The following is a 16,674-nucleotide window of genomic DNA, read 5'->3' as shown; positions in this document are numbered from 1 at the left end:
TTACTTTTAAAGCTGCAAGATGTATGTTTTTATACAAGCTTCCTTAGTTTCAACTCATACATTTATCATTCATTTACTCAGTAATTAGCAATTATATAATGCATACCTAAGAGTTGCCAGGGGTTGGCCTGGATCTTGGGAATGCAAAAATGAGGAGCGCATGGGAGTTGACAGCATATGGGGGAGACAAACAAGAGTGAAAAATGATGAAGTGCTTCCTTAGAGAGAGATCTCTATGAACTTTTCATTGCTAATTTTATTTACCAAATTAGTATACAACAGGCTTGCAAAATTCAATACAGTTTTACAGTAGGATTAACAGCAAGTTCACTAAAACTTTTCCATGAGTGAGTGAAACTATTCTGTGAATGTATCTTTTTTTGGATATATAGTTGTCTTTTGTTTGTACATTCTGATTTTTTTGTTGATGGAAAGAAAAGAAAGTCCTTAATATAGTGGCTCTTCTGTCCTGGATGTATGCATTCAAACTCATTCCTGGGGTTTCCTGGGCTGTGTTGTTTTTTCTGTAGGTAGGGCCTTATCCTGAGATAACACACCTCTTGACGGTCTCGCTAAATTAGTAAAGCCAATGCCAAAACAAGTCATCAATACTTTAACTCTGCCTTTGAGTTCTTCACAACAGGGCTTTGTTTTTTATTTTAAACACAATCTGGAAAAAGCTCTTCAAAAGCCTCAAAAAGTCTATGGTCAGGGAAAGATAGCAGGCCTAGCAGGACTTTGGGGCATAAGCAGCCTCTAGGGTCAGGCTCTGGTTTAGTAGAAGCCACACATGCACCTGTATAGACTCCTTCCAGCAGCAGCTTGGCACAGTTTCTGCTGAGATGCTCTGGAGCACTGCTGCCCCCTGGCCCTGAGGGTTGAAGGCCAGTTCAGCACTGAGGAAGGTTCTTTCCATGGTCTCAGCAAAAAGTGATAGCCCAAAGCCCAGAGACTTCCTAGGGTTGGCCCCTTTCACATGGTCTGCATAAATAAAGTAAGAAGTTGTTGAAGATGCTTCTTAAAGAGTACCACAATTTAGTCACTTATCTAAGATGACACATCTGTGGAGAATACTTTTCCTGCAATACTTTTGATTTATCTAGGATCTGTGAGCTGAATAGGTCTCAAAACCTTCCTTACAAGACGAAAGAAAAATACTTTGTCATCTCTAGGAGGCATCCCCATTGCAGTCTTTAGCTCAAAGAATTCACCATCAATCTCAAACTGTTTCAGTAGAGGGCTGTAGTCATAAAGAGCCAAGAAAAGAAGGCTTTGGAGATAACAGCCACTACTGTGATGGACACTCCAGTTGTGTTCTATAAACTCACCACACGAAGGCCTAGTTGATAATAAAAGAGTGCACTAATTTGGTTTATTTCCATTCGAGAACCAATAGTTGTTTTGTCCACCAGCCTTATGACGTTGGCTTCAGAATCTCTTAGGTCTGGGTTTTTTGGACCTTGATAGGATGGACAGATTGATGCAAGAAGTTGCAGCCCACATAGCTGAAGAAGTACATCTGGATTGTCCTGTGGGTGCCACGGAGGTACTGTACCGACATTTAGGGTACTGGAGATGATGGAAGTAGCTATGGCTTTTAGCTCTCTCTTGCAGCCTTTTTCAAAGAATAAACTTAAAACAGAATAGCAGTATGGCACTTTGCAATTACTGAAAGTAGACTTTTTTTTTTAAATTCAAAAATGTACAGAAACCTCGTATTGGATTGTGGTTAAAATTAAAAATTCATTGCTATCATCAGTTATTTAATCATTAGATCTTATAACTTACAGCAGCTATCTAGTTCTTATAGGGAAATGTCCCCTTCATTTAGTAGTTAACACATAAATATTTGTTAATTATTGAGAACTATTAATTTTGCTGGAGGCACAATTATACACTTTTAACCACTAGACCTTCCTATTTAAAGACTCAAGCTTTACCTATAACATCTTATTGTGTATTTGCCAATTTTTCCTCAATAAAGTTTTTTTTTTAGAAAAGTATTAGTCAAGAACAACCTAACAAGACAATATGTAGTATAATGGAGTACTGAAAAAGCACGATTCCCTGGCATCTGCATTCATTTTACAAAGGATAAGAATGGAAAGAAAATCTTCCAATCACCAATCCTTGTCTTTAGAAAACATGCATTTTATTATAAACAGTTCTTTCTACAATCAGCTACTAATTGATCTGGAGGGTCTCTATGCCAGATGCCACTGTTGCCATCCATCCCCATAATTCTTTTCATCGGGTAAAACTAAAATTCCATACCCATTAAACAATAACTCTCCATTTCCCCTCGCCCTAGCCCCTGGCAACTACCATTCTACTTTGTCTTTATGATTCTGACTATTCTATGTACTTCATATAAATGGAGTCATATGGTTTGGCCTTTTTGTGAGTAGCTTATTTCACTTTGCACACTATCCTCAAGATTCATCCATGTTGCAGCATATTGCAAAATTTCCTTCCTTTTTAGAAGTTGAATAATATTCCATTGTACGTATATACACCATTTTGCTCATCCATTCATCCCTTGATGGATGGGTTGCTTCTATATCTTAGTTCCTGTGAATAATGCTGGTGTTATAAACATGGGTGTAGAAATATCTCTTCAAAACCATTCTTTCAAGTCTTTTAATACCCTGAAGTAGTGTTACTAGATCATATGATAATTCTATTTTTAATTTTTTGTCACTGTTTTCCACAGCAGCTTTACCATTTTATATTCCAACCAAGAGTGCATAAGGGTTCCAATTTCTCCACATCGTCACCAACACTTGTTGTTTTATGTTTTTTAACAGTAACATCCTAAGAGGTGTGAGGTTGCATCTTACTATACTTTTGCAATTCTCTATTGATTAGTGATGTTGAGCATCTTTTCATTCTTGCTTATTGGACATTTATATATCTTCTTTAGAGAAATATCTATTCATCAATAGATATCAATTCAAATATCTATTTGCTCATTTTGGAATTAGGCTGTTTGTATTTTTGTTGTTGAGTTTTAGGAGTTCTCTATATATTCTGGATATTAATCTCTTATCAGATATATGATTTGCAAATATTTTCTCCCATTCTGTGGGTTGCCTTTTTATTCTGTTGATGATGTCTTTTTATGCACAATTTTTTAAAATTTTCATTAAGCACATTTTGTCTAATTTTTCTTTTATTACCTGTGTCTTTGGTGTCATATCCAATAAATCATTGCCAAACCCAATGTCATAAAGTTTTTGTCCTATTTCTTTCTAAGATTTGTATTGCTTTCGGTCTTATATTTAGGCCCTTGATCCAGGTTGAGTGACTTTTTGTGTACAGTGTTAGGTAAAGGTTCGGCATCACTCTTTTGCTTGTGTACATCCAGTTTTCCTAGAACCATTTGTTGAAAAGACTATCCTTTCCCAGCTGAATCAGGCAAGGCACTCTGATGATCAAAACTCATTTGACCATATATGTGAGGGTTATTTCCGGGCTCTCTATACTATTCCCTTGGCCTATATATCTGTCTTTATGCCAACACCACAGTATTTTGATTATTGTAGTTTTTTAGTAAGTTTTTAAGCCAGGAAGTTTTTTCAAGATTGTTTTGTTTTTTGGGGGGGGGTCCCATGAGATTCCATATGAAATTTAGAATGGGTTTTTCTATTTCTGCAAAAAATAGTCATCGGGATTTTGATAGGGATTGCATTGAATCTGTAGATTGCTTTGGGTACTATTGTCATTTTAACAATATTACGTCTTATAATCCATGAGCATGGGACGTGTTTTCATTTATTTATGTCTCCTTTCACTTCTTTCAGTAACGATTTGTAGTTTTCATTTACAAAATCTTTTACTAACTCTTTCACTAACTTAACTTAGGGTTAAGTTAATTCCTAAGTATTTTTCTTTTTGAGGCTATTATAAATGGAACTGTTTTTGTAATTCCTTTTTAGATTGTTCATTGTTTGTATATAGAAATGCAAATGATCTATGTGTGTGTTGACTTTGTATCCTTCCACTTGGCTAAATTTATTTGTTAGTTCTAACAGGATTTTTGTGTGTGTGTGTGGACTATTTAGGGTTTTCTGAATATAAAATTATGTCATCTGCAAGCAGAATAATATTACTACTTGCTTTCCAATTTGGATGACTTTTATTTCTTTTTCTTGCCTAATTGCTCTGGCTAGAACTTTCAGTCCTAAAGAAGTGAAAGAAGACATTAATAAATGAAAACACGTCCCATGCTCATGGATTATAAGATTTAATATTGTTAAAATGACAATAGTACCCAAAGCAATCTACAGATTCAATGAAAAGAAAAGATGAAAAGAAACGGTAAAAAATGAGCATCCTTGCCTTGTTCCTGATCTTAGAGGTAAAGCTTTCAGTCTTTCAGCATTTAGCACATCAAAGGGTGTTGAATTTTGTCAAATGCTTTTTCTGTATCAACTGAGATGATCATGAGTTTTTCCCTTCATTCTGTTGATGTGGCACATTACATTGATTGATTTTTGTATGTGAACCATCCTTGCATTCCTAGAATAACCGCTACTTGGTCATAGAGTATAATCCTTTCAATATGGTGCTGAATTCTGTTTGCTAGTATTTTGCTGAGGATTTCTGCACCAATGTTCATAAGGGATATTGGTTTAAAGTAATCTTTTCTTATAGTATTTTTGGCTTTGGTATCAGGGTAATGTTGGTTTCATAGAATGAGTTAGGAAGTGTTCTGACCTCTTTAATTTTTTTGAAGTTTGACTAAGATTAGTATTAGCTCTTTAAATGCTTGGTAGCATTTACTAGAGAAAAGTTTTTCTTTTTTGGGAGATTTTTGATCCCTGACTCAATTTTCTTTCTAGTTAAAGATCTATTCAGATTTTCTATTTCTTCATGGTTTGATATTGGCAGGTTTTATGTTTCTAGGAATTTGTCCATTTCATCTAGGTTATCAGATTTGTTGGTGTACAATTGTTCATAGTATGCTCTTATAAACCTTTTTATTTCAGTAGAATCAGTAGGAATGTCCCCACTTTTATTTCTGATTTTAGCAATTTTAGTCTTTTCTCATTTTTCTCTAGTCCATCAAGCTAAAGGTTTGTCAGTTTTGTTGGTCTTTTTGAATAACCAACTTTTTGTTTCATTGATTATCTCTATTGACTTTCTATTCTCTATTTCATTTATCTCTGCTCTGATCTTTATTACTTCCTTCCTTCTATTAGCTTTAGGTTTAGTTTGTTCTTCTTTTTCTAGATCCTTAAGGTATAAGGTTGGTTTGTTGATTTGAGATCTTTATTTTTTAACGTAAGCATTGTTAGCTATAAATTTCCTCCTTAGCACTGCTTTTGCTGTGTCCTATAACTTTTAGTATGCTATGTTGTTTTCATTTGACTCTAAAATATTTTCTAATTTTCCTTGTAATTTTTTTCTCTGATGCACTGGTTGTTTAAAAGTGTATTGATTAATTTTCCATAATTTTGTGAATTTTCCAGTCTTCCTTTTGTTACTGATTTCTAACTTCATTCCACTGTAATCCTAGAAGACATTTTGCATGAGATACATCTTTTAAAATCTACCAGGACTTAATTCGTGACCTAACATGTGGTCCATCTTGGAAAATGTCTCATGTGCACTTGAGGAAAATGTGTATTCTACTGTTGTTGAATAGTGTTCTGTGTATGTATTTTAGATCTAGTTGGTTTACTGTGTTAAGTCTTATTTCTTTACTTATCTTTTGTCTGATTGTTCTATCCATTATTTTCAGCATGGTATTGAAGTCTCCAGCTATTATTATAGAACTATCTATTTCTCCCTTCAAATCTGTCAGCTTTTGCTTCATACATTTTGATGATCTTTCATTAGGTACATGAATGTTTATAACTGTTTTATCTTCTTGCTGTATTGAAACTTTTGTTAATATAGAACATCCCTCTTTGTCTCTCATAACCTTTTTGATCTGAAGTCTATTTTATCTGATAATTAATATAGACAACCCTGTTCTCTTTTGGTTACTATATGCATAGAATAGCTTTTGCTATCCTTTCCCTTTCAACTTGGTTGTGTCTTTGGATCTCAGATGCGTCCCTTATAGTTGGGTCATGTGTTTTTATCCCTTATGCCAATCTCTGTCTTTTGACTGAAGAGTTTAAAGGATTAATTTACATTTAAAGTAATTACTGATAAGGGACTCATTTTTCTTATTGTGCTATTTATTTTACATATGCCTTAAAGCTTTTTTGTCCCTTATTTCCTGCATTACTGTCCTCTTTTGGTTGAGTTTTTGTAGTGAAATGTTTAAATTCCTTTCTCATTTTCTTTTGTATATCTTCTATAGCTTATTTCTTTTACTTTATTTTTTTACTGAAGTGTAGTTGACTTACAATGTTAGTTTCAGGGGTACAGCAAAGTGGTTCAGTTACACACACACACACATTCAGATTCTTTTCTGTTATAGCTTATTACAAGAAATTGAATATAGTTCCCTGTGCTTCTAAGTCAATTTCTTTGTGGTTACCATGGTATCACATTTAACAAACTATAGTTATAACACTCTAAATTAGATTTATACCAGGTTAGCTTCAATAACATACAAAAACTCTGTTCCTTTAAAGCTCTGTCTCCACTCCTTTCAGTTGCTGATGTCACAGCATATTTATTCATTGTGTGTCCCAAAACATAAACTAATAATTATTTTAAATGCATTAGTCTCTTAAATCATGCAGAAAACAAGATTTGGAGTTAGAAACCAAAGTTACAGTCACATTAGCTTTTACATGAATAATTATTTTTTATTGTTGTTTAAATGTATTAGTCTCTTAAATCATGTAGAAGACAAAAAGTGCAGTTAGAAACCAATGTACAATAATACTACCTTTTATAATTTCCCATGTATATACCTTTATAGAGATCTTTATTTCTCCATACGTCTTTGAGTTACTAAGTAAGCCTGGTGTCCTTTCATTTCACCTTGCAGGATGCTCTTGCAAATTTCCTGCAGGGCAGGTCTAGTGGTCGCAGATTCCCTCAGCTTTTATTTATCTGGAATACCTTAATTCCTCTTTCACTTTTGAAGGGCAGTTTTCAGATATAGGATTATAGGATTCTTGATTCACCTTTTTTTTTCTTTTAGCACTTTGAATATATTGGCCAACTATCTTCTAATCTCCAAAGTTTCTGATAGGAAATCTGATAATCTACTTGGGGATCCCTTGTATGTAATGATGCACTTCTTTCTTGATTCTTTCAAGATTCTTTGTCTTTTTTTTTTTTTAAACATTTTCTTTCTTTGTCTTTTGAAAGTTTGATTATAATGTGTCTCAGTGTGGGTCTCTTTGAGTTCATCTTGGAGTTTGTAGAGCTTCTTGGATATTTATATTTATGTCTTCTGCCAAATTTGGGAAGTTTTCAGCCATTATTTTTTAAAATATTCTCTCTGCCTCTTTCTCTTTCCTCCTTCTGGGACTCCCATGATGCATCTGTTGGTCCTCTTCATGATGTCCCATAAGTCACTGAGGCTCTGCTTCTTTTTCTTCAGTCTTGTTTCTTTCTGTTCCTCAGACTTGATAATTTCCATTGTCTTATCTTCAAGTTTAATGATCCTTCCTCCTGCCTGCTCAAACCTGCCTTTGAATCTATCTAGTAAATTTTTCATCTTAGTTATTGTACTTTTTAGCTCCAGAAGTTCTTTTTTGGTTTCTTTTTAGGTTTTCTCTTTATTGATATTTCCATTTTATCCACACATTGTTTTCTTAACTTCCTCCACATTTTCCTTAATTCTTTGATTATCTTTAAGATAGCTATTTTAAAGTCTCTATATACCTGCAATTAGGTCTTTTTATTTTTTTCTTCTGAATGGGTCATATTTTACTGTTTCTAAGTATGCCTTGTGATTTTTTGTTGAACACAGGACATTTCAATCTAATGATGTGGTAACTTTGGAAATCAGATTCTCCACCGTCCTCAGGGTTTACTGTTTTTTGTTACTGTTTTTGTTTTTGATTGTCGCAGGCTATCTCTCTGCCAAGGATCAGTCTGAGATGTAAACATAAGATCTTTTCTGAGCCTTTCCCTAGGCATGTGTCAAAACATACTAATTTCTCCCTTAAAAGAAGCGGTTTTTCAAGTCCTTGTCTTTATTGTCTAGCTCTTGAAAGGTGGAAAAAAAAAAGTGAAGGGGGAGGAAAAAAGGGTGCCAGCTCTTTAAATCCCTAAAAGTCACTTCAGCAGGGGAGAGAAGGGCTTGCAACAATGGGAGGGGGTTGTGCAACAATACTGGCTACCTACTTCTTTGTCTACACCTCTGTGATCAGAAGCAGCACTCAGCTATCATATCACAGATCCTTAATATCTGGGGGATAGGGTCCTTTTTACCCACCCCACCTTCCATAAGTTGTGTGCAAGCTGCTCCAGGAATACATGCACAGCTGCCTGTCATGTGGCTGAGGGTGAGGGATGGATAGCTGCTAAGAGCTAGGAGCTGAAACTGGCCACAATTTACCCTCCAAATCTTCCCCTGGAAGCTGCAAGCCTTGAACAGACTCCAGAGTTCCAAAATAGTCGACATTAGACAGATTTCTGCCAGTGCAATTGTTGTCTAGGTGGAGAGACAGATTGCTGGTGCTTCCTACTCCACTATCTTCCCAGAATCCTCTCCTAGCAGTGATAGGTATTTCATATTTTATTAGTCTCTGGATTTTTATAATGTAAGAAAACAACTTTTCAAAAACTTAGTTTGGCAAAGTCAAGAATTGAGAGGAAACTACTTTTGATTTTTTTTTTTAATACCATACAGAATAACATCTAGGGGAAAAAAGTAAAATTATTTACTTAGCTTTAAAAGACATATTTAATTTCATTATGGCTGTAATAATTAGTTTGCTTTTCAAATCAGATTTAAGAGGAATGCCTGCTGTAGTTACCAGAAGCAGAACATCTCAGATAAATACAAAATAAGAGAGTCTGGGAATACATCCCTCAGAAACAAAGAATACTTTCAGTGAAATGAAAATTCTAACTCCTGTTGAGTGGCTAGGAAAAGAGCCTTTCAAAGTGTGCACTTACCAATTTAAAGGATCTACTCCAAACAGTGGCAGGACTCAAGAGGATGAGAGGATAGCTCACTACACCTCCTGGTGGCCACAACAAAATGTGTATAAACAGCTGAAAGTTCTCTGGATCAGAAGAGTAAGCCACACGGCGGCGGGAGGTAGAGATTCAGACTTCAGAAAGGCCAACAGCAGGAGATGTATATCTTCACTGTCATCAGTTAGCACCGGTTTTTAACACATGGAAAGGTCTAGTTTTGTAAATCAATCAATCAATCACGCACATATTCTAAGTTCAATAAATATTAGGCTCAATATCACTAATTATCAGAGAAATGCAAATCAAAACTACAATGAGGTATCACCTCACACCAGTCAGAATGGCCATCATTCAAAAATCCACAAATGACAAATGCTGGAGAGGCTGTGGAGAAAAGGGAACCCTCCTTCACTGCTGGTGGGAATGCAGTTTGGTGCAGCCACTGTGGAAAACAGTACGGAGATTCCTCAAAAGACTAGGAATAGACTTACCATATGACCCAGGAATCCCACTCCTGGGCATATATCCAGAAGGAACCCTACTTCAGGATGATACCTGCACCCCAATGTTCATAGCAGCATTCTTTACAATAGCCAAGACATGGAAACAGCCTAAATATCCATCAACAGATGACTGGATAAAGAAGATGTGGTATATTATACAATGGAACACTACTCAGCCATAAAAACCGACAACATAATGCCATTTGCAGCAACGTGGATGCTCCTGGAGAATGTCATTCTAAGTGAAGTAAGCCAGAAAGAGAAAGAAAAATACCATATGAGATCGCTCATATGTGGAATCTAAAAAACAAACAAACAAACAAACAAACAAACAAAAAACCCAAAGCGTAAATACAGGACAGAAATAGACTCATAGACATAGAATATAGACTTGTGGTTGCCAGGGAGGCGGAGGGTGGGAAGGGATAGACTGGGATTTCAAAACTGTAGAATAGATAAACAAGATTATACTGTATAGCACAGGGAAATATACACAAAATCTTATGGTAGCTCACAGAGAAAAAAATGTGACAATGAGTGTGTATATGTCCATGTATGACTGAAAAATTGTGAACACTGGAATTTGATACAACATTGTAAAATGATTATAAATCAATAAAAATGTTAAAAAAAAAAAAAAAGAAACAGACTCACAGACATAGAATACAAACTTGTGGTTGCCAAGGGGGCAGGGGGTGGGAAGAGATAGACTGGGATTTCAAAATTGTAGAATAGATAAACAAGATTATACTGTATAGCACAGGGAAATATATACAAGATCTTATGGTAGCTCACAGAGAAAAAAAAGTGACAATGAATATATATGTTCATGTATAACTGAAAAATTGTGCTCTGCACTGGAATTTGACACAACATTGTAAAATGATTATAAATCAATAAAAAATGTTAAAGAAAAATAAATATTAGGCTTCTCCATGAAATATTAATATCAGCATTCTATTTCTTAAAACAGTTTTGAGGTGCAGGCTACAAAAAGCTGAGATTGCCAAGAAGGGAGGGTTAAAGGCAATTCTGGTGAGAGCTCAGAAAGAAAAGAGGAAAGTCCTACATCTCCTTAGAGAATATAAATAATAATGAACAGAATGTTGGTAGAAATATGGGTGGTAAAGGCCATTCTGATGAGGTCTCAGACAGAAATGAGGAACATGTTATTGGATAACAGAGAAAAGGCAATACTTGTTATAAAGTAACAATGAACTAGGCTGAACTGTGTTCATGTTCTAGTGTCTTATGGAAAATAGAACTTCTGACTGATGAAACTGGATATTTAGCTCAGGAGATTTTTAAGCAAAGAATTGAATGAGTGGCTTAGTTCTTCCTGGGAGCTTATAATAAAGTACAGGAGAGAAATGAATTAAAGAAGGAATTGTTAAGTAAAAAAGAAACAGAAGTCAAAGATTTGAAAATTCTCAGCCTGTCCATATTGCAAAAAATGAGAAAGCATGTTTAAAAGAGAATGCAAAGGGTGTGGTGACCAACCATTTAGTAAGGAGATCAATGTGGGTGTGAACCACAGACCTATTCAGCAATCTCAACAGAAGCCAGAAATAGAGATGGGATTACACCAGCAGAAATACTGCCATCTGGGACTTAAGGAAGCAAAGAAAATGAGACAGAATGAAGGGAGGTACAAACATGAATTACCCTTCAAGAAAAGGGAAAAGGGAACCCCCAAAAGATTCAGAGATCATCGGAGCTGCTACTCTCACCATGCCTAGAGTGCAAGGGCCGACAGGTAAGGATGCCTCTACTTTGGTTTCAATGGGAGGCACCATCACCCAGCAGAGTGCCATGTAGGTGGGCCCTTGCAGAACACTGCATGGATGGTGCTCCAAAGGAGCCAAAGGTACCGGGTGCTCAGCTGAGCCCTGGGGATGACACTACCACTCCAGAGGGATCTGACAGCAGGACCACTGCCCCACTGGGTTCAGAAGGCATAGCATCTAACCAAAGAGGATTATTCTTGAGACTTAAGAGCTAATGGAATTTGCCTCACTAAGTTTTGAACTTGGGAGCTGTCACGTTTTCTTTCTTTCTTTCCTATTTCTCCCTTTTGGAAAGGGAATGTCTACCTTATGCCTGTACTACCACTGTATTTTAAAGTGCATCATTTATCTGATCCCACAGGTTCATAGCTGAAGAGGAATTCTACCTCAAGCCTCGCCCATCTCTTATATTTAGGCGAGACTATGTACCTTAGAGTTGATGCTAGAATGAGTTACTACTTAGGGGCTGTTGGGATGGAATGAATATATTTTGTATGTGGGAAGGATATGAATTTTGGGAGCCAAAGGTGAAATGTTATGGATTGAATGTTTATGTGCCCCCCAAATCTGTATGTTGAAGCCCTAATGTCCAATGTAATGGTATTTGGAGATGGGCGCCTTTGGGAGATAATCAGGGTTAGATGATATTATGAGGGTTTGACCCCCATTAGGATTAGTGTACATATAAGAAGAGGAAGAGGCCAGAGCACCCTCTCTCTTATAGCCATGTGAGGACACAGCAAGAAGGTATCTGCCTACAAGCCAGGAAGACTGTTTTCAACAGGAACCAAATCTGCCAGCACATTGATCTTGGACTCCCAGCCTCCAGAACTATGGGAAATAAATTTCTGTTGTTTAAACTACTCAGTCTATGGTATTTTTTATAGTAGCCCAAGCTGACTAAGACAGGTTGTTTGCTTTATTGTTGCTGAGTTGTAAGAGTCCTTTATAGATTCTGGATATTAACCCCTTATTAGCTACATGATTTGCAAATATCTTCTCCCATTCTGTGGGTTGCCTTTTCACTCTGTTGATTGTGTCCTTTGATGCACAGAAGGTTTAAACTTTTATGTAGTCTAATTTATCCATTTTGTTGTTGTTGTTGCCTGTGAACATTGATTTTTAAAGGCATTAATAGTTTGGGCTAAGTATACTAAAAGATTACTTTTAACTCATGGCTTTCCCAATAAATGACATTTGGCTAAAATAAGAGACTAATACATCTTTTTTATTATCTGGACTTGGCATTAGTTTCAATGGTATGCTGCTTACTATTCAATTCCCTACTACAAACCACAGTTGACCCCAAAAACTGATAAGTACAGGCACGCTCAATGAAAAGATGTTAACTCAATGGTGGTTTATTCCATGCTAAGTGATGGAGAATGCCAGAACCATCTGTAGCAGCCAAACACAAAAATCAACCTCATGCATACCATCTGAGCACAAGAGGCATTCAACTGACACTTAAGAGAAGTTACTTTACTTAGAGTCCGAATAAAGCAATTAGATTTAGAAATGGCCTGGAAACACACTGAATGTAAGAAATTACACAAGCTAGAAAGTTTGGTTTTTTAAAATGGGTGCTACTAGGTTTTTCTTCACTTCTTATTTCTATAAATGATCCCTTTCTTGTGAATACAAGAAGCCTACAAAAATCCTCTGCTAATCGCAGTAATGATTTATTGCCAACAACTTTAATAATAGGGACTGTTATGGTTCTTAATGGCTTGACAATTCAGTGCTGGTGAATAAGAGAACAGGCCTGCATTGCCTCATCATTATGTAATTTTGGGGCACAATTATCCTAGTAGATGCCAAGTCAGTACATAAAGAAATTAACTCAGAGATCTTTAAATCTGGCCTACAGGAAAATTTAAGAACCCTTGGGAATCCTTTTTCATTCTAATGGGAATAAGGTTATGATGCCTCTGGTAAGCATTCAGCTAAAATTTCTTCTAGGTTTCTATTTCTTAGCCCTACACAAAAGAATGACACTTCACTGTCAGATCTTCCCTAAGAGACAGTGAGAAATTAATCTTTGAGCCTAAATTTTTGTGATAAGACAGGAAAAATATTGCCAATAATCTCTACTGACTACTGATGAAAACGATTTTTTTTTTTGTGGGGGGAGGTAATTAGGTTTAATTATTTATTTATTTTTAGAGGAGGTGCTGGGGATTGAACCCAGGACTTCATGCATGCTAAGCATGTGTTCTATCACTTGAGCTATGGCCTCCCCCTGAAAAGGAACTATTTTTATCGTAAGTTGTGGTTTATAAGAGTGAAGTACACATCAACAAATGCCTGACAATTTATCATGAAGGAAGCATCCCCTTCAGCCTGAACCATCTAGGATAGCTCATGTGATTGGGTTCAGAGGACACAAGTTTGGTAACACTTAAATGACCATCTAGAACTTATCAGGACAACCTCTTGAGGGAGGGAGTTGATTTAAAAAATCTTTTTAAAGACGATAACAGAAATGTTACTATATACTTCCTAGATGGCTCTCATAACTTTCTTCTTTTAATGGCAGCAGGTTCTGGTATCCTTATAACATGTCCACTATTTCGTGAGAAGGAGGAAAAACGTTTTATTGTATTTGAAAAGATTGGGTAAGTTACTCAGTATATCATTTGTATTTAGGAAGTGAAACATTAACCAATCTGTAAAAACTGCCAAAACCTATCAAAATGAATGGCAAACATAAGTACAAAACTGAAGGCTGAAATGTTTGTTAGTGGACATTTTCCTAAAAAGTAACGAAATTTTGCTTTTTACTACCCAAGATAGTTCCAGAGACTTGGGTCAAAGCAGGGCCAATACTAGCCTTTCTGCATTGAAAGAAAGAAAGAAAGAAAGAAAGAAAGAAAGAAAGAAAGAAAGAAAGAAAGACAGAAAGAAAGAAAGAAAGAAAGAAAGAAAGACAGAAAGAAAGCAAGCGAGCAAGCGAGCAAGCGAGCAAGAGAGAAAGAAAGAAAGAAAGAAAGAAAGAAAGAAAGAAAGAAAGAAAGAAAGAAAGAAAGAAGTCTACCATTAAATTAAATTAAATTATTTATTGAAGTATAATTGACATACATTATAGTAGATTTAGGTGTACAACATAATGAAATCTACCATTTAAAATCTTTCTGAGCCAGTAACTGGATTCTTAAAGCAATTTTATTTTGAGAGACCAATTAAGCATCTCAGAAAGCCAGGATAAACTAATCTGACAAGACTGAGAAATAATTAGAGAGAAAACACGAACTATAAAAATGCTATAGGAAGTAATAAACAAACATACCTCCTGGGCTGTGACCGGCATTCCTCCTCCCCACTGTCTGCCTCCTGTATAGACAGGAAAATGAGAAAAAATAATTTAAAACCTGAGGTCTCACATTACAGTATCAACAATGCAATTTTACTACACTTTACATGTAATAATGTCTCACTGATGCTGTGTACTTGAACTTTAATTCTCTCTGTAAGAAAATGACTTCAGCCAACTCAGGGAGTTGATATTTATCAGTAGAATACATTCCCAGAGGAAGCTTCAACACCAGTCTACAAACAAGTTGTTTTTTTGTTAATAACAAAGTGTTCATAATTAAAAGAATTACCTCTGAAAATCAACTGAAGATATTATTATACTGTTACATTACTTCACATTAAAATGAGTGGGCATTCTGACTACCACCGTCAAATCCCATTGAGATTATCCTCAAAGAACAACCTAAACAATGAATACCACTTTACAAAGTGGTCATGATTAAATCACCACCACCTTAAAGACTACTACTTACTGAGTATTTATAACATGCCAGATGCCTTGCTTAACAGTGTCCTGCTTATTCCTTATAAACCAAGAAGGCTGATGCTTTAACAAGGTTATAAAGGTTACAGGTTATAAACTAAGAAGGTTGATGTTAAATTAAGAAGGTTGATGTTTATAGTTTTCACTGTCTCTAATACATACACACCTTAGTATAGATCTACAATCAATGTGACTAAAAAACTTAAAATCATAGTTTAATTGCAATATTTATTTTTCTTAACGGCACATAAAATAGTTGACGGTGTTATACTTATGGCAATTTAGGCTCAATGAAATACGAGTATTTTATAGAAACTGAAATTCCCAAAAAGGAAAGAAGTAAGTTGGTCAAGGAAACTCATGTGGTGAAGGGAGCTAGAATTAAAACTGATAAAATACTGCCTCCCAACACATGACAAAAGCATATCATTTACCCCTCCCTGGCTTAGGTTAGGAATTATTTTATGTTAAGATACTACACAGATCTTCATAGAGACAAGAAAATTACATGAAGGAAAAGAGAATAAAGATGAGAGAATCAATGATACTGAGGCACTAACTTTTAAAAAAAAATTGCTTTCTGACATTTTATACTTGCACTCTGGCCACTTTTTGCCTATTTGGCAAACACAAAAATAGGAGAAAAAGAATCTCAAACAATATGGGTACTGTCTGCTGATAAGTTTATGAGTTTATGGAACTATCCCTGTTCACCTCTACATCATCTTGTCTCCATTCCTGGGCAGCCATGGCCAGCTCTGTAACTTTTATTCCCGTTTTATCTTCATTATTGATTTCAGGCATGTCTATTATTTTCCACAAAGGGAAGATGACAGCAAAGATTCTACCCTCAGGGGAGGACAGGGTAAGTGTCATGGTATATTATATTCTTTGTCTGTAGGGGAAGTTTTAGGTTCAGAAGTATGCCCTTTAGGGAATGAAAAGAAAAGCATTAAAAGGAAAAGAACTGACTGTCTCTAGAGTCAATGGTCAGAACATGGAAAGTTTGCAACAATGAAAATGAAGACTCATGAACAAATGTAAATGTTAGATTTTGGGGCCCAAAGAAAAGATAATAAATAGAAATGATTTCCTGGAATCTCATTTAACAAATAATGCTTCATTGCTGTTATTACCAGTTAATAGATCTCTACTTCTGATGTACTCTTCTTATATTTTTAATTGTATGAAAAATTATCTTTAAAAAGATGTATTTAAAATACATGTAAGTTATGAGGCATAATAGTAAAATGAATACCTTGTGAACCTTAATACCTTAAGGCTGGAATAGTACCAATACCTTTGCATCAACCTGTGTGCTTACTTCCTATCTCCCATTCCTATCCTCCTCCCAAGATGTGGCTGCTATCTTGAATTTTAAGTTTATAATTTTCTTGCTTTCACTCTACTATAAAAAATTTCAAACATACAGAAAAGTTGAAAAAACTTATCGTGAACCTGAATATCCATCATGTGGATTCCACCATTAACATTTTCTATACTTGCTTTATCACTCATC

The 16,674-nt window shown here is 35.5% G+C and overlaps 1 protein-coding gene and 1 pseudogene across 3 annotated transcripts in view; both read right to left on the bottom strand.

Moving 5' to 3' along the window:
• Positions 1-16,674, bottom strand: part of SSH2 (slingshot protein phosphatase 2) — a 216,413-nt gene that overhangs the window by 113,010 nt on the left and 86,729 nt on the right. For all 3 annotated transcript variants that reach the window (XM_032457535.1, XM_032457536.1, XM_032457534.1), the window contains one exon: positions 14,646-14,689. In XM_032457535.1, coding sequence (XP_032313426.1) covers positions 14,646-14,689 — 44 coding nt within the window. The remainder of the gene's footprint in view (positions 1-14,645; positions 14,690-16,674) is intronic.
• On the bottom strand, positions 77-14,689 carry LOC116656802 (annotated as a pseudogene).

The sequence above is a fragment of the Camelus ferus genome, chromosome 16 (genome assembly GCF_009834535.1).
Source record: "Camelus ferus isolate YT-003-E chromosome 16, BCGSAC_Cfer_1.0, whole genome shotgun sequence".
NCBI lineage: Eukaryota > Metazoa > Chordata > Mammalia > Artiodactyla > Camelidae > Camelus > Camelus ferus.
The sequence above is the reverse complement of the archived record's forward strand: the minus strand, read 5'-3'. Positions and strand labels throughout refer to the sequence as shown.